Here is an 18,054-nt window from a genome sequence, read left to right on the forward strand (position 1 = left end):
CCCCCCCCCCCCCAGTCCGCAGGGTCCTGGCGGACACCACGTCTTGTGTCGGTTTCTACCTACCTGGAGTCCCCGGTGTAAAGAGGCTCCCAACAGCACCCCGCAGAACACACACACCAGGTCAGGACGCTGCAGGTGACAATGACGCTGAATCAGACCCGACCCGAGGCCACCTCCTGAGTCTCACACGGCACGAGAAGACAGAGGGAACACGCTGGCTTCCCACATGGAGGTAAGGACAGCTGTCAGCCTGGCCATCCGCACCCCGGTAACCCCAAAGGCAGGATCGGGAGCTGCTGTGCCCCCGAGAACTAGAGGCTGTCCGACGCTCCGGCACCCACACCCTGGGCTCAGCCTGCAGCCCCCCATCAGAGTAAGGCCTTGAAACCAGCCCCTGGCCCCCGCGCCCCCTCTGCAGCCACCGCCCCACCGTGACTCTGTGGCTTGGCAGTCACGTCCACATGCCCGGCTCTGAGCACACGCAGGACAAAGTCTACGGCCCCGGGCAGCAGCCAGCAGCCGGCCCGCAACCCCTCCAAACCTACCGTGCAGACTGGGCCGCTCTCTTCCCAGGTCGACGTCCCCAGGCCCCAATATCTGCCAGCTGTGCCCACCTACTGAGCTTCCATGATAAGAAAGAAAATGTCCTGATCTGGACTGAAAATGTGATTCTTCAAATTCTAACCTTGGTTGGAAAGGGCCCCCGGAGGGTTGCCTAGCCCCCAGCAAGGCATGCACATCTGTAGGCGAGATCACTTCCGGTGTGTCCGCAGAAAATTCCAGATGGAGAACCTCGATGCACATTTCATCAGCTGACTTGCACCCTCATCTCTTCCTCAGTCATTCCTCCCCTCAAGCCACAGACAAGCACGCTGCTGCCCAGACCTTTGCACCCGCTCTTCCCTGGGTGGAACACGTTTTCCTCTGACTTGTACTTGCTGCTTTATTCACCAATTTCAACACAACGTCAGCTCCATAGAGGCCTGCCCTGATTCTCTGCCCAGGCACAGCTAAAATGGCAAGAAAAGCTCCCCGCCAGTCTTGCTTCCAAAACAAAGTCAACTACACCGTACTTTACACATCACCTACTGGGGAAGGTGCCGAGTGAGCAGGCAGGGTGTTACAGAGGCAGCGGCTGAGGGTCAGAGAGGCTAAGGAATCTGCCCAGGGCTCAGAATCAGCTTGGCGGTACCACCCCGTCACCCGCCGTCACAGGCACGCGGCACACACACGACAGGAGTGTGCCGACCTGCACCTTCTCCAAGCGCCACCCGTGTCTCCCTTTCTCCTACTACTTCCAGACGAAGACACGCCCTCCTTCAAATCCAGCCCGCTCCCGGCCCTGCAGCGCGCACACGTGCTCCTCTGAACCCCACACGGCCACGTGTGGAACGAATCAACCACTTGACCACTTCCTCAACGACCCCCTGCACGGCGTCTTTCCTTGTTAAACATATAGAAAACCGATTCTTTGGAAAAACAACTTATCCTTGTATTGCCAATGTATTTTCTACCATCTTGCCACCGGACCGTGGCCCTATCCACACAGGCAGGAACCATGTTCAGTCCGCACGGAGCCCCACCCTGAGCTGCAGGGTGCAGCTGAGCCCTGGCGCCCCGTGCAGTGACACAGCAGACTCGCTCCTTCCCGCTCGCGGCACCCCTACGGGGCGCCCTGACCCACACGATGCCATGTGCTCTGCAAGGACGGCCACGTCACCTCTGCATCTCGTGCGGGACTCAATGTTCTAAAAGCACCCTGATCCGTGTTATCCCATTTAAGCTTCATGCCCAAGCCTGCGATGTGACGGTCACCGCCCCTACTCTACAGGCGAGAGAACTGAGCCCCACAGGGTATGTGAGGGGCACCCAGCACTGTCTCCCCCCCCCCCGGGGCCTTGGGGCCGCCCCAGCCACGAGGAGCCCTCTGCCCGTGAGCTGTGCCATCCTTTGACTTTGAGACGGGAAACTGTCGCTTAGCGTCACAGAAGCGCCAAGTGGCTAACGTCCTCGCCTACTCTGTTCCTTCCTCTTCGTGACATTCGTGACACAGATAACCTGAGCACTGCTGCACCAGCTGATCTCCATGCAGGGCAAGCCACACACACCTGGCAGACCGCACTGCTGGCTCTGTGCTGACGATGCACCACCCCAGGGGAATGGGGGGCATTCTTCTCTGCCTGACAAAGGGGATGCCTGGGAGGAGAAGCAGGAGACGGCATCGAGGCAGGCCAAGGCAGGAGCCGTCCAGGGCAGAGGCCGACTCCACCCGCCATGCCTCCACGCGGACGGCAGTAAGCTGGGACCAGGCCACAGCCCTGAGAGGACCCTGATCACTTCCCACGGTCTTGGGAGCAAGGCAACGGTCCGGACAGGCCCCCTGCGTTTCCTGGCCCTCTGGCCTTGATGTGTTCCACCCCCACCCCGCCCCCAACAGCCACAATGCACGTCCTCTGACGTTCTTCTAAGGTCACGTCCCAGCGTGTCCTGGCCTCTGCTCCCTTTACTGAGCTGGTTCCCATAGGCCTTCCAGGTGTCCCCGGAGGGGCCTGTCCTGTCCCAGCACCAGCAAGCCCATCTGGAGCAGAGACAGGACAGGCAGTACTGGATGACATGAGGACACCCGTCTGCAGGCAGATCGTGCAGCCCATGGCCTGCTCTGCCTCTTACCAGGTTTGGAGATCTGGGCAACTCACAGTCTCTGCGCCTCAGCCGCCCCGCCGGTAAGACAGAGAGGCCAGATAACATCTCCCCTCTGAGGGGCTGTGCGGGCAGATGGGCTGACAGCCACGCATCCGGCTCACGGCGAGGCCAGGGGAGTGGGAGAGGAAGAAGCAGGCTCATAGCGGAAGAGCCTGATGTGGGGCTCGATCCCACAACGCCGGGATCACGCCCTGAGCCGAAGGCAGACGCTTAACCGCTGTGCCACCCAGGCGCCCCACTGGAGTGTGTTCTGAGCACTCACCAGTGGGCGGCAGGGATGCCACGCTCACGCAGGCCCATGGCAAACTCCCGGTGACCCCGGGAACTGCCGTCCTCCCGGACGCTGGGGACTGACCAGGGTCCCAGAGGCGGGGATGGGAGGGGAGACAGCCCCAGGTGGAGCCCAGCAGGCAGCAGGGGTATGGCCAGCACCAGTGGCTCTGGAGTCAGGGGCTGGGCCAGGCCTGTGAGGCTGTGGGTCTCGGGAGGGACTCAGACACACCTGCAGGGTGAGGAGTGAATGACGTCACTCTAACCAGTGTGGGGTCCTGGTAGCAGGAAGACCACAGCGTGGTTGCCACCCCCATCCTGGTGCCCAGGAATACCCAGGCAAGGCAGCCTTCCTTGGGCTCTGGCAGCAACAGTGAACAAGGTGGAGACAGTACCTGGGTTCTGAGTAGACAGAGCATCCTGACCCAGCCTGTACCCCACAGCTGGTCCAACGTTCACATTCGGCCACCACTCGCGGGCCCCACAGACTTTGGAGGAACTGGGCACAGGTCATCGGCACAGTAGCAACGTTGCCCCTCAGAGTCCCTGGGGGGTTAGGGCCAGGCTGGAGGCTGGCTGACCATCGCGTGTTGAGCCCCTGAGCCCTCCCTGCACACCCCACCCGGCCCAGGCACCACACATCCCCTGCCTACTTGCCGTCTCCACTCGCCTGTCCCAGGCACAACCTCCCAAAAGGCAACGGGAGGAGGCCCCTTGGTCCTGCACCTCCCTGCCCCCTGGAAGCGGGGAGCCAGCTCTCCTCCCGGGGTGCTGGCTGCTTTCCCAGCTGAGGAGCGGCCGGGCTTGGGGGAAGTGCACGGTCAGGGCTGCGGTCGCCACTACGGGGAAACCGGAGGTGGTCCAGGCTGCCGTCACCACCTCTGGCTTTTCAGCCTCCAAAGCTCCTTGAGCCCCCCCGGGCACCCGGGAGGTGGGCCCTGCCTTGTGAAACAGGGCACAACTACTGGTGGCTTAAAAAAGAAAAAGATAAAGGAAAACCTTGATTTCCCTGGGCTTCAACCAACTGCCTGTTCTCATCCCAACGGGGGAAGGGCCGGAGCTGCAGTGCTGCCCAAGGAGCGAGGGCACTCGCGGGCCGGCAGCTGCTGAGCTGCTCTGCAGGGGTGCCGAGAAAACCTCGGGCACAGGAGGCTTCCCTCTGCCATCCCTGAGAAACCAGACACTTGGTAACTTCAGCAGTGTGAGGGCTCTAGACACCGCACCCACCGCAGCCTGTGGCAGGGCCTAATTTCCAAAACGCTAGAGGCATGACTCGCACAAACGCAGGACTAACGGGCATCAGAGCTGTTCCCGACCTGAGCACTGAAGGAGCGGGTCAGGGGCGCGGACAGAGTACCTGGCCCGCCAGAACAGCAGCTCTAAGACAAAGCTGGCTACCGCCCAGCAGGGCAGGAAGCCCCAGACTGTGGGGGTGCCCTTTTCCACCAGATGGAAACTCTCTGTTCCTTCACCAGATGAGGTGTGTGAGCCACTGTGCGCCTCCGAGCCAGGGCCCTTTACCAACAGTGAGCACGCCAGGTCCAACATCGGTGCAGTCCCTGGAAAACTAGCTGCCGGCGGAGCCCGTGACACAAGGCCCGATGACACGGAGAGGACACACCAGCCCTCTTTCTTCATAGCTCCAGGCTTTAAATAATGTCTCATAATGGCAGGATGTAGAAGAAAACTAGCCCAGCATGGAAAGTGGCCCAGGGCAGGGACATCGCTGTGCCCTGGAAACACATGCCAGAAATCCCATGCCTGCGGGGCTCCCAGGAGGGAAGACATCTCGCTTGGTGAGCTTTGACCAAAAATCATCTATCCCAAAACGCAGTCCTGCCTAGAACCCAGTCTTTCCTCTTGTTCACAAACTTAAAGGGTCTACTCCAAAACTCCGGCGCTGCCGCGGAGAGACAAGCGTCACTGCCCCTAAGGTTCCTCCCGCCCAGATCCCCACACCCAGGTCCAGCCCTGGGGGGGCTCGCTCGCATCGTCCCAGTCTGACCCTGCTCAGTCTCTGGCCCTCGGGGCTCCAGGGAGCAGCCAGAGATTTTTTAAACATAGAAACCAGGTCATGTGACCGCCTGGTTAAGGCTGCTCTTCCTTCCTGATGTTCATCCAGCCTACAAGCCTAGAGTCATGGCTCCACCTGCCGCCTGAGCCATCGGAACCTCCCCAGTTCTCCGCCGGATAGCCACGGAGCCCTATCGGTCCTGCCTGTCTCAGGCCGTGGCACTGGCTGGGACGTGCCCCGCATCTTCTGAGCCTCACACGCCACCCGGTGCCAATCCAATCATTCGGTTTATTTCCTAGGACTTACGACCTATGATTAGCCTCATTTTCTGTGTGTTTCTGGTCACTGTCTGTCCTTTCCTCTGAGGCACAGGCTCCACCTGGGTCTTGCCTGTCCTGTTCACTGTTACTCGCACCTACCAGAGCCACACAGAACGTACTCGGTACAAGTTCCAACATGCAGCATCAATGCGGGGCAGACATCAAATTCTACTTCCGCAGGGAGCACACTGGAGCACGGATGGGGCGAGGACAGTGCCACGTGCCAGCGCATGGAGGCAGCCGCCCGCCCTGGCTTCTCGGGACTCCCGTCCTCAGGCGTGTCTGCAGTGCTCCCCTCCAGACACAGCACGCCCGCTTGCTCGAACCTGGCCCGGCTGGCTGCGTGGGGGGCGGGCTGACACCTCACCAGGCCTTTGTCTGTCTTGGAAAGGAAGCCTGCCTGTGCTATGCGGGAAGGCTTGTGAGGGAAGCAGATGAGAGAGAATTTCGGTTACAGAGACACCAGCAGTCACTGCACTGGCAGATGGGAGGCATTCAGGGAAACACAAAAGAGACGGAGTCCATTTTACCAAATAAAATGCAAACTATTTCAAAGGTTTAGCTTCGGGGTATGTGCCTCATTCAACTTGTGCCCCCTCCTCCTGCCTTCCCACCTGTCTAGATCCCACCACACAAAGGACAGACACACTCCAAACTGAATGCAAACTGCCTGCTTGGGCGACGAAGTCAGGCCACCCCCAACCAAACCCGGGGGAAAGGGGACCCACTGAGAGGCACTGAGGCCTCCAGGGGCATCCACAGGAGGAGTCCGCAAGCCACGCTCTGCTCTGCTCCCAAGCTGGCCCATTTTCAGTACCACAGGCTAAAAAAATACCTGTCAGGCTTCCGCTTCTATGTAACAGCAAACGGAAATTTATTTCAAGTTTACCCTTCAAGCAACTCTATTCTTGACCTACAGGATTAAACCTCGTACCACTACTTGCCAAGTTCTAATAAAACGTCTTTATAAGTCTGATTTGTAGGCAAGCATCAATTTGTCCTAGAAAAGGATTACAGTCTGGAGTCATTCCCCTCCGGGGTGGAAGTGGGAGCAAGAGCAGGGTCGTCTGGAAGGCAGAGCTGCCTGGGGGATTCTCCCTCCTGGTGGTCAGGGTGGTGGGGTCTGCATGTTCCCACCACTGGAGGACGCTCTTTCCCCCTGTGCTGGCCCCTTCCTGCTTGAACAAGGTCTTTTCAGGCTCCAAGTTCAAGTGCAAATTTACGCTATACAGGCCCAGGTAGGGGCGCCTGGGCTCCTTCAGTGGAGCGTCAGACTTGTAATCTCAGCTCAGGTCATGATCTCAAGGTCGTGAGTTCAAGCCCCGTGCCCGTGTTGGGCTCTGCGCTGGGAAAGGAGCCTACTTAAAAAAAAAAAGATATGAGCCTGGGTAGAAATTAAGCCCACACCGTGACGAGCAGAGGCCCACACAAGTTATCTAGAACTTCTTGGAGGTGGCTGGAGAGTCCTGGTGCACTTGGCTCAGTGTCCTCCCGAGCGGAGGCAGGGTCTCCCTGGTGCTCCCACCCCAGCACTGGGTGCAGTGGGGTTAAACTAGCTCTACGCATAGTCCGGGGCAGCCGTTCCAGAGCCCTTGATGGGCCATAGCCTTCCCCGACGCGAGCGTCTCTCCTGCTGAACTGCTGAGGCCTCGCGACACTGCCACGGGAGAAAGGAAAAGCCCCAGTCCCCCTGCTCGTCTTCCCGGCACCCTGAACACCTGGGTTCTTGCACTTGGCATCACTCAGCTTGGCGGTGCCACAGTGGTGCTCCTCTGGCCACGGTTATCACAGAATCTGGGTCTCAGGGGCATGTCTCACTCGGGCTAACCACAGCTACCTGGGCAGGAGGTGGGGGGCGCAATAGGCTTTCCTGGGCCCATAACAGGTGGATGTTGCCCCTGCCTGCCTCCAACCCTCTGTCCACCCTCTCCAGAGTCCAGGCAGACTACGGGCAGCCTCCTGGGGCTCCCCACCTCGCACACCCCTGCAGGCTCATTGACCAGTCGCTCCAGCTGCCATCGGCACCCCTTCCCCATCAGAGTCACGCCCACCCCCACCCCCCTGCTGGAACGTGGGCCCATGGGGAACACCAAGCGGTCCTAGCTCATCTCCAAGAGGCCTGTGGCCTAGCCAGGTGGGTGGGAAGATCAGCCTAGGTGGTGAGTGAGGAGCTCGAGGGGGACAAGCCGGAGGGAACTCTGGGCAGCAAGACCCAGCACCTGCCTCACGGCCACCACAGAGTGAGCTTTGGGCCCCAGAGCCACACAGCCTGTCACTCAGCTGTGTGACCCTAAATGAACAACTCAGCCTCACGTGGCCTCCAGCTGTCACCATCCGTGACATGTGTCACACCAACACCCCCGTGCAGGACAGAAGAGAAGGTGTGTGCTGGAAGTGACTGCTCGCCAGGTCTCAGGCTCCCCTTTGAGCCTCACCTAGAATTCCAGGGCCGTTGGAGAATCTGCCCTGCTTCTGCAAGACAGGAGTCAGTGCCAGACCCACAAGCACAGACGCTGAGGCCTCAGTAACCCTGACAGCGACACTGAGTTGACCGAAGTTTCCACAGCGATACTTCAGAGACAGCTCAGGGGCCGAAAGAAGAGGTGGCATCACACCACAGCTCCGGGCTAAATGATTTCCAGGAACACAGCAGGGTTTTGTTTCACAAAGGATTGAGAAGTGACAGGCCTAAGCCAGGTCCACATAAACACTGAAACAACGTTTGGCTACACCCAACAGTAGACCTTTTGTTTGTTAAGCCACCTTCTTACAGGAAAAACATTTATTTTCAAAATCTTGAAAATGTCAGTGAAGTGCTGAAGTTCAATCCTTAATCTTTTAGAAAAACAAAGGTACTCCTAAACTGTGCCGCAGACAGGGCCTGCAGAGCTGGGAAGGAGCCCCACCCTCTGCAGACCACCCATCGGGCTTCCGGTCTCTTCTGAGCAAAAGGCAGAGCAAAAGGCAGAGTCGTCGTCNCCCCCCAGGCAACAGTGGGAGGGACAGCTTGGGCAAACAGTGCTCCCCCCAACCCCTGGAGACATGACCCCAGGCAATCTCCCCAGGGAGCAGAGCCTGTCCCACTTTCCAGAAGCCTTTGAGATGGGGTGGAGGAGTGGTGGATGGGAAAAGCTGGCTGGACACTCTCCATTTCAAGAGGGGTGGTGAGAGGGGCACCTGGGTAGTGCAGTCATTAAGCGTCTGCTTTCGGCTCAGGGCGTGATCCCAGGGTTCTGGAATCGAGCCCCACATCAGGCTCCTCCGCTGGAAGCCTGCTTCTTCCTCTCCCACTCCCCCTGTTTGTGTTCCCTATCTGGCTGGCTGTCTCTCCATCAAATAAATAAATAAAATGTTTAAAAAAAAAAAAAAAGAGGGGTGGTGAGAGGCACCCAAGGGGCCCAGTGCAAGGTCTGTGTGCCCCAGGGACTGGACAGCAATTCACAAGGGACTGATGGGGCCAAAGTGGTGACGGGGGAGGGAAGGCTGTGCTCACAAGGGACCACGGGAGCGATGGGCATGTGCTCCCCTGTGGGTGGCCTTGGGGGTGGGGGGAGAGTGCTTCTTCCCAGTGATTCCATGGGGAGTTAGCTGAAATTAGGCACAAAAAGGGCCCTGTGGTAGATCACATAGGAAGCAAAGGCTTAGACTTAGGGACTCCTTTCCTGAGGAATTCTTGTGTGCGGTGGACATCCACGAGGAGTTCATATGCTGTCTTTCCTGGCGCTCTTTCCCTGCAGGTGTCTCATAGGGCTGGTGTCCCTGAGAACAGTGATCCTACAGACTTGGGGCTTGTGCTGACAGGATGCTGGGCCTCCTGCCCAGTTTCTGACCCAGTGGGCCTGGGTTAGGGCCAACAACGTGTTTCTAGCAAGTCCCCAAGTGATCTCTCTTTGGGGACCCTGAGTGGGCCACTCCCCAGGGCCGAGGGCTCTGCCCAGGTGCCCTGCAGCTGTCCCCACCCTCTTTCGGGCCACAGCTGCTTTTCACTTTCAGCCATATCTCCCTTCCGTCTCAGGCCTTCTTCCTGCCCTGAATTGGACAGCATCCAATCCTCTTAAGGTAACCTTATTTAGCTAAAAGCTGAGTTAATCACACCATTAGGTATGGATTTTACCACTCTTCATTTCTAGAAGAAACCTTCCTTTCAAGTTCCAGGGACAATTTTCCAGGCTCCTTATGTGCTGGTTCAACAACAGAATAATTTGCAATGTTCAAATCTGGTTTACTATATTTATGTTTCAGATACTAAATGAGAAAATCAAAATATGCACAAAACAGGCAACAAATATTTTGCCACAGATACTCCCATTTGCATTTACATATCTGCTTCTGCCACTACATAACAAATGACAACTGAAAAGTTCTCTGTGTTATCAAAGTGCTTGCTTGTTCTCAGAGCAAAGGCTTTAAGAGAACCTAATAAGGAGCCCTCTGTCCACCTCCTAGTCTCTGACCTCGGTTCTCCAAACACTGGGGGCTTAAGAAAACGAGATCAAAGAACAAAGCTTTCAGAATCAAGAATCCCAACACCCCTGAGATAAGAGAAGAACGCATCTTAAAGATAATCATTTACAATTTTGCACAAAAACCCTATTTAGGCTTTTAAGAAGTTTATCAATCTGTCTGGTTAGGGGGAAAAAAATCACAAGAGAGGAGGATCGAAGACTTAGAAACAAAAGTGAAGGAAGAAAGTGTAGCAATTTGTTATCCTTCTGCCCACAGAAATACATAATTAGAGGTTAGCTGATCACCAGCTAAACTCCTGCCAAACCTCACACTTGCTGAGGACAGCTCCGACTTCGGAGCCACTGACGTTCCATTTTAAAGCTCAGCCAGCTGGCGGGGAGGGTCCTGCAGACCACCACCCCCGCCCCCAACTCCCCCGTGCAGGGCCGGCCTAGGGATTGGTCACCAGTGGGCAGCAGGATCGTGCAGTTCGGAGGATGTGCGTCTAGGAACGCTCTGCAGGTCCCGGTCCGCCTCCGCAGAGGTCTCCAGCGCGTCCGGATGTCTAAGTTGCCGGCTCACTTAGAGCATCCACCATATGGTCAGCTACCCAAACCAGGAGAGGGTGGCGGGGGAGGGTTTAAAGGGCAGGGGGCTCGGGAACGGAACGGGGATCTATCTAGGCGCCGAAGCGGGGTGTGCGTCAGCAAACCGAAGGACAAAGGCCCGGACGCGGGGTCTCCCGGCCCCACTTGCGCAGGTCGGGCCGCAACAGGGCTTCTGGTGACTCTGCCTCCAGACCCGCCAACCCGCCGGGCAACCCCCGGGGCCGGCTGCGGGGCTGGCGCACAGGGGTCGCGCGCGGGCGCGCCTCACCTCGCACGTCCCCGGCCAGGGCCCGCCAGGTGGGCGCGTAGCCGATGCAGTGGCCGCACCACGAGGAGTAGAACTGCACGAGCCACGCGGCCGAGCTGTTGGCGGTGGCCCCGCGCACGCTGCCGCTGTCCAGCACCCACACAGCGTCCTCGCCCGCGCGGTACAGCCGCGCCGCGCCGCCCGCCCCGGGGCCCGCCGCCGCCGCCGCCAGCAGCACGAGTAGCGGGGGCAGCCGCCGGGCTCGGGCCGCCGCGGCCGCCGCCGGCGCCGGGGATCCCTGGCTGCGCACAGCCGCTGCCGCCGCCGCCGCCACCTCCGCCCCGGCCGCCGCCATGTTGGGAGTGCCGCGGCGCGCCTGACCTTTCACCCTGGCAACCGGCGTCACGTGCACCGCGCGCGCCCGCCCCCGCCCCCGAGCGCCCGCCAGGCCCCGCCCCTTCCCAGGATCGCCAGATTTGGCAACTGAAAAGGTCCCGCACCCGAAATGCAAATTTAACGGGACACTGTTAGACTTACAAACGATTGGCTGCTGATTGGAAACTCACTTTTAACGGGGGCCCCTGTGCCTTCTCCGGAAGCCCCAGTGTCTGCTACCCTGAGCTTGACTTTTTAATAGGAGGTCTTAACCCCCTTGGACACGTAGCCTGACGCCCCACAGATTCGGATGTGCTGTGGTGCCCAAGTTTGGGGCTTTCCAGTCGAGCACAGCGGATTTCTCTGCGAGCCTGGGAAAGGCAGCTTCCGTTGTCCCCGGCGCCCGGCGTCCCCCGGATCCGTGTCGGAGCGCGCTGGGGGAAGCCCAGCCCCACGCATGGCGGCAGCCTTCCTGAGCAGAAAGGAGGACTCCCGCGGGGGAGGGCCGGGGGCAGCGCAGCCCCGCAGTGCCTGGCCTGGGGGCTTTAGGAGTCTTCTCTGGGCAGGGGGCCCCTGCTGACCGTTTTCCCACTGGTCGGTTTAGGGACTTTTCTATATAAGGCCGCGGCGCCCAGGACCCGGTGGGCATGGCGCTCTGTCCTAGCTTCCCGGGATCCGGGCCATGGTTTAGCCGCACACACTCTATGTCCAATGTTCTGTGTCTTCTTTAGGCCCCTTGGCGGATTCTGTGCTCAGTGGGTGCTTGCCGGGTTTTCAGCAGGTAGAGCCTGACCCCCCCCAATGCTTGTTGATACGGCCTTGCTTGTGCCCCGCTCCCCCATCACCAGTGGATTCCTCAGCTCCTGTCGCTGAGTTTTTGCTTAGTTCAACAGACCTGGTTTTTAATTTGTATTCGTTATTGTTAACGAATATCAACATTTTCTCGGAACTGTGTAACCAAACAAGAAAGGAAGTGGGTCACAGAGCAGACATGAGTCAGCAACAGTCACTGGCCTGGTCAAATGCTTATATTTCAGGCCTCTTGGCTCTTCTACAGCCCAGGCAGAGGCAGGGCATGTGCAAAGGCCCTGAGGTAGAAGGGGCAAGCACGTTGGAAGAACAGCTGGAGCAGAATGAGCCGGGGAAGAGGGAACCAGAGAACCAGCGGAGAGGAGGTCTGGAGGGGGGGCCTCCATAGCCAGGCTGCCCTCTAGGGCCCTGGCTCTGAAAGCCATGTGGCCACCAGAGGATTTTGAGGGGGGATGTGGTTCTGCCCTTCTGGCTGCCATGTAGGAGGGGGGGAGGTGGGAAGCAGGAGACCAGTGGCGGGCCATCACAGCCCCCCAAGAGATGGTGGGACTCAGGTGAGGGGTGCATGGCAGTGCCAGTGACAGGGTCAGCCTTTGGGAGCATTTTGAAGGTAGAACACATGGTGGATCAAATCCGGAGTGTAGACAGAGGGGTTGTGTCTTCCTGCAGGATTTTGGCCAGAGGAGCTGGTAGAAGGAAGTTGCTCTTGACCGAGCTGCAGACTGGGGAGGAGCGTGGAAACCTGAGCTTGTGTGGGACCTGCCGCTTGTGCTTCCAGGGGTCCCTCCTACTCTGCTGGGGCCCGTGGGAGCCCCTGCGGCTCTCGGGGTGGAGTCCAGCCTCCTCTGGGCCTCCCCCCATCCCGCCTCCGCCCCCTCCACCTTTGATCAGGTAGGCCTCTGCCTGGGAGGCATGGCCACAAAGTCGGGAGACGATGGTTGAGCAAATGGACCAGCAGTCTGATCACCCAGCTGGCGAAGACGGCCAGCCGAGCTCCTGCAGGCCGCCATGCAGGCCCCTCCCAGGAGGGGTTTGACCCTGAATGCGGTCTCAGCCGGCTCGGGCTTCCTAACACAACCCCACAGACCGGCATTTCCTGAATGTCGGACATTCGCTCATCCCAGTTCAGGAGGCTGGACGTTCCAGAGCAGAGTCCACAGGCTCGGCTTCCAGCGAGACCCACTCCCTGGTTTGCGCACAGCCGGCCACCTTCCCGCCATGTCCTCCCGTGGCCTCTCCTCTGTGTGCACTCGTGGACAGAGGGAGAGCGAGCTCTCTGGGGCCTCTTCTCATGAGGGCACTAATGCCAGGGTGGGGCCCCACCACCCTGGCCCCACCCACATGACCCCATCAAACCCTGACCACCTCCCGAAGCTACCTCCCAGCACCAGCACATTGGGGGTTAAGACTTCAACGTAGGAATTCTGGGGAGACACAGTTCAGTCTGCAGCAAACACCCAAAGCCACCTGGAGGGACTGTGCCGTTCCCCTCCCCGGGGTGCAAGTCCCACCATCACAACTCTCCCCCAGGGCTTGCGTGTTCCCATCCAGGTGCTGAGGGAGCCAGAGGGGGGCTTTCTGGGGGGCAGCCAGTGGGGGTGCGTGCTGGCCCCACTGAACTGCCTGTGGGGTTCTCCTGTTCCCTCCTTGGCCGGCAGGAGGCCAGTCACCTGCTCTGCCAGCCACAGTCCCAGGGAGTGCCGGCTGAACCCCCCTTCCTGCCGTGGGGGGAGCTCATCAGGCAGGTGGCAGCAGGGTGTCCCTCCCTGGGCCCAGCCCCACCCCACGGGGGCAAGGCAGCCTGGTGCCGCTGACACCGTGAGCCCCACTGCGGCCAGTCAGCATGGCCGGGTGATACTTCACCCCAAACCTGCTCGGTGACGTGGAGCCACCGTGGCACCCGGCTTAGCCCAGCACGGAGGGGCCGCGCCCTGAACTGCAGGGTCGGTTGTAAAATGCAGCCAAATTCAGAGACATTGAAACAAGGTGGGGGGGTCGTATCAAACATCGAAACAAGGTGGGGGGGTCGTATCAAACATCGAAACAAGGTGGGAGGTCGTATCAAACATTGAAACAAGGTGGGGGGATCGTATCAAACATTGAAACAAGGTGGGGGGGGTCGTATCTTAGAGTCTGAGAAATGGGGCAGCATTGCAGTTTCTGTTGGCTTTCCAGGCCCTGCTCCAAGCCCCACGACCCCAGCCTGGCACCCCGGCCCCGGCCCCCAGTCTGCAAGAGGCACCTGCACTCTGCGGGCGCGCAGCCCGCGGCAACTATGCCGCTAGGGATGAAACACACACCGCCAAGGGGAATTGTCAGACGCCTCCAGGAGACAGATGGCTCCAATTTCACAGGCATTCGACGGTGGGGAGGTCTGCATCTCGGAGTGGGGGATTGGTGTTCCTGTTTTACAGAGGGGGAAACTGAGGCTCAAGGGGCCAAGTACTGTGGTTAAGGGCACATGGCACAAATTAGACAGCAGGGGTCTCCAACCTGGGTGCCCCTAATGCTCAGGAGGGGCCGGGCAAAGGCGCAGGTCCTTCCCTGCTCCCAGGGCCATGGCCACACCAGCTTGTGTGGCCAGATGGCGCGAGCCCCGGGATGCAGAGCTGCTGAGACTTTTCTGCGCCCCACAGACAGGGCGGGCTCTGCATGGGGCAGAGAGAGGGATCCAGCTGCAGCCCAGACTCTGGAGTGGGCCCTGCCCTCCAGCTGGCATTTGGTGTCCAGGCGGAGCTGCTCAGGACCACCCCCCATTCTCCAGAAAACTTCTAGAAGGAGCATTATTCCAGAGCACTGCCACGTGCCAGGGACAGAGCCTGGTGGGGACAATCCTGTGTGTCCTCACGATGACACCTTGAGGAGGGCAGGGACGGTGGACGTGGAGGCAGGGGGACAGGGGTCCCTGCCACGCCCCCAGGAAGGGGTGGAGAGCAGGATTTGGGACAGGCTCTGAGCATCACAGCGGCCCTGCTGGGTCATGTTACAGGCTGGGTGGACGCAGCCACCGGAGGGAGGAAGCCCCTACAGGGGAGCAGTCGCAGGAGCCCTGGGAGGGCCAGGGGTGCGGGGGGTGTGTGTGCCCACGATCCTGTCCTTGTACCTCAAACCGGCAGTCACATTTTGCAAATGCTACTGCTGGTCCTAGCTGTGCTCATGGGGATGGGGGGAGGGCCCTTGCTGGGGGCAAAGGTACACTACTGGGGGAACAAATGGAGAGGGGCAGCTTGGCGTTTGATGCCTGGCGGAGGGTGGGCAATGTGGGACTTGTAGACCTTCTTCTGGGGCCCGGATGCTTCCTGGGGAGTCGGCCCGGACAGGTCTGACCTCAACTGGGTTTGCTTGGGTGCTCAGCCGGAGAACCCGGCCCCGGCGGACCCAGCCGCTCACTCACCTCCCACCCCCGGGGGCCAGGTGCCCTGGGCACAGAAGGCACCAGCCAGATGGGCACTGTGTGTCCCCCCGGAGTGCACGCAGCTGTCCCTGCTCCACTCCTGCCCTCCTGGCCCTCAGCTGTGTTTTATAGGAGCGGCCATTACGGCCACTCAGGGTAAGGGATCAAAAGGCCCCGTAAAGCTGGTCTGGTGTTTGGGATCTGAAGCGCTGAAGGCACATTGGGGGCATTTTATGCAGGAGTTGCGGGTAAGCAGGGCAGCTGAACGAGACAGATCGCTGGAAAATTAAATGTGGGCTTTAACTGAGAAATAAGCATTTTCTATGAAAGATAATGACTTCTCTGGAGGCTGGTATCAAGATTTATCTGCCCAAGAGGTTAGTAGGGACTGGAGCCAAGGTGCACGAGGCCCCGGCAGCCGGTGTCTCGGTGTGGAATTCTTGTCGGCTCAATAGACCCCAAGGCCACAGCCGCGCTCGCACTCCCCGGCTGAGATCGGGCATCGGACGCCTTCCACGGAGCTGACCTGAACAATCAGTTATCGTAGAGCGTGGCTCCCCTGGGACCCCGCTGTCGTGGGCGCAGGGCCGCCGGCGCAAGCGTGTCTCCTGCTGGCCCCCAGGGAAGGTCATTCTGGAGGGTCCAGCTGGGAGCACAGCCACCCCACGGCAACCAGAAAGGGGGCGATCGAGTTTGAGGCAAATCTGCAGGGTTTTGATGTGGGAGATTTATTACCACGCCAAACACGTGTGTGTAAAATACATCATTCCTCTCACACGGCCTCGTAAATCCAAAAGGGTCAGCAATAAATAGAGAAAAATAAAAAATTACGGACTAATTTGTTCAGAAAACTAGAAGGAAATCAATAAGAAAGCTGTAGCTCAGAACCTGTTTGGAAATTGTGTCTACAGAGCGTGAACACGTCCCCCCACCCCCATCCAAGCCTCTGCTGGGCGAAGGCAGCACCAAGGGTCTTCGCTGTGCCTCCCCGAGCCCTGAACCGGGACCAGCCAGCATGTGACAAAGGTGGGTCTGGCCAGCGGCTGGCCTGGACATGCGGCTACCCCAGAGCGGGGGGCCTGGTGGAGGACTGCCTGGAGGAGGCCCCTCTCCAGAGCTAGAAAGTGGAGGGCGCAGGCTGACCTCGGGGCTCTGCTGGGCCAGCTTTGGAGACGTCTCCCATCGAAACTGCAAGCCACGAAACTCTGGGTCTTCCCGGAGGTCCATAAGTGCAGCCAAGGGGATGAGCTCCTCTCTTAAGGCTGCAGAAGCCCGAGGCCCCGGATGGGAGGAACCCAGTCCTGAGGGGTCAGCACCCCGCCCACACCCCTGAAGACAGCCTGTGTCCCCGAGGGCTCATTCGACAATGGACGGCCACCAGGGCAGGGTTCTGGTGTCTTCCAGAAGGAGTCCTGAGCACTCAGCGAGGCTTTGGCCTGCCTACCGCCGGAGGACAGGCTGAGGCTTGGCTGGTGGGCTTTGGCCCTTGAGCTGGCAGCTCCTCTCACGGGCACGGCTGGGCGGGCCCGTAGGCAGGGCCTCAGAAGCCAGCAGCGCCAGGGGTGTGAGCAGGTGCAGACCTGCCCCGGCCACCTCCACCCCGGGCTTCCCCCCAACCACCTTTCACCTTCCTGCCTCTTAGGCTCTGGGGAGCAGGGACCCTTTCAGGCGCCTGACGGAAGCAGCGGACCCAACGCCTGGAAGAACGCAGAGCCCACCGCGCTTGCCGTCACGCCAGCATCCGGTCGTTGGCTTAGCATCAGATGACCACCCGCACGGCTAGCGGCGGGTGGCTATGGTGAGTGGCCGCTCTGCCCTCGGGGGTCCAGGCCTCTGGAGCCTCCCGCACGCGCGGGCACACGCAGGCACAATGACTCCGCAGTCACGGGTGTCTGTGTGTCACTGCGGGCCCTGCACTGTCCCCTCAGGAGTCTCGTCAGTCTGGGGGACACACCGGGTCAGCCTCGGGGGACGCCAGCTCCGCCATCAGCGGGCCGCCGGCTGGGCCAGCTCTGAGAGCACAGCTAGCGAGTCACACAGGATCCTTCTGGTGAGCTGGCTGGAGACCAAACCCACCACCTCGGCTCCCTCCACGCCGGGTACGTCTGCACAGGGGCCCGCGCCCGAAGCAGGAGCTGGGCCGCCCTGCCCGGTGCCAGACAGCCCCGTCCTTCCAGCCGCCAGCAACATTGGCAGACCCTCCCTGGCCACGTAGGCCACTCTGGATGGGGTTGGGGGCTGCACTGGCAGCCGTGGGAGCCCTCCCGCGGCACCACCTGCCCCCACGCACTGGCTGCCCACAGCCTGGGCTCCCCCATCAGAACACAAGTCACCCAATTTGTCCCCAAGGCTTCCACCCCACCCACCTGCTCCGGGGCAGACCCCTGACTCCTGGGGCCCCGGGGACAGTGCCTCAGGCAGGCCCTCCCCAGACAACGAGGGCAACTCCCCAGTTTTGACGGGGGCATCCTCCCCTGGGGGGCCCAGCGAGCCCCCAGGAGATGTGGCATCTTCAGGTGGGGGAGGGAAGTCTTCTGAGTGGAGGCTGCTGGCGTTGGCCTCGCTCTCTGCTGGGAAGGGGGGAGGCAGAAGAGGGAGGCTGACGTCCCTATGGGTGGAGGACGGAAGGTCGGCACTGCTGTAGGACAGCACGTCATCCACGGGGGACAGGATCTCAGGCAAGACCCCCCTGGCCAGGGTGGGGCAGGCTTCCTCTGGGGCAGGGGAGTCTCCCCTCCCCCTACACCCAGGTGCCCAGCCCTCGGGGGTCCGGGCCACCAGACCTCCAGGGTCCTCAGGAGGAGCCCGCAGGCTCACGGGGAGTTCAGGCTCAGACCAGGCCTGTTGGGGTTTCCTGTCATTGGATA

General features: G+C 60.2%; 2 protein-coding genes across 2 annotated transcripts in view; both read right to left on the bottom strand.

The window, feature by feature from the left end:
* The window catches only part of QSOX2 (quiescin sulfhydryl oxidase 2), a 33,077-nt gene extending 22,114 nt beyond the window's left edge, over nt 1-10,963 (bottom strand). Inside the window, 1 exon segment of the mRNA XM_040632187.1 lies at nt 10,630-10,963. Within this exon segment, the coding sequence (XP_040488121.1) occupies nt 10,630-10,963 (334 nt within the window).
* Nucleotides 10,964-17,173: 6,210 nt separating this feature from the next.
* The window catches only part of CCDC187 (coiled-coil domain containing 187), a 56,785-nt gene continuing 55,904 nt past the window's right edge, over nt 17,174-18,054 (bottom strand). The window contains exon 30 of the mRNA XM_040631371.1: nt 17,174-18,028. Within this exon, the coding sequence (XP_040487305.1) occupies nt 17,174-18,028 (855 nt within the window). The remainder of the gene's footprint in view (nt 18,029-18,054) is intronic.

The sequence above is a fragment of the Ursus maritimus genome, unplaced genomic scaffold (genome assembly GCF_017311325.1).
Source record: "Ursus maritimus isolate PB19 unplaced genomic scaffold, ASM1731132v1 scaffold_17, whole genome shotgun sequence".
In the NCBI taxonomy this organism is placed as follows: domain Eukaryota; kingdom Metazoa; phylum Chordata; class Mammalia; order Carnivora; family Ursidae; genus Ursus; species Ursus maritimus.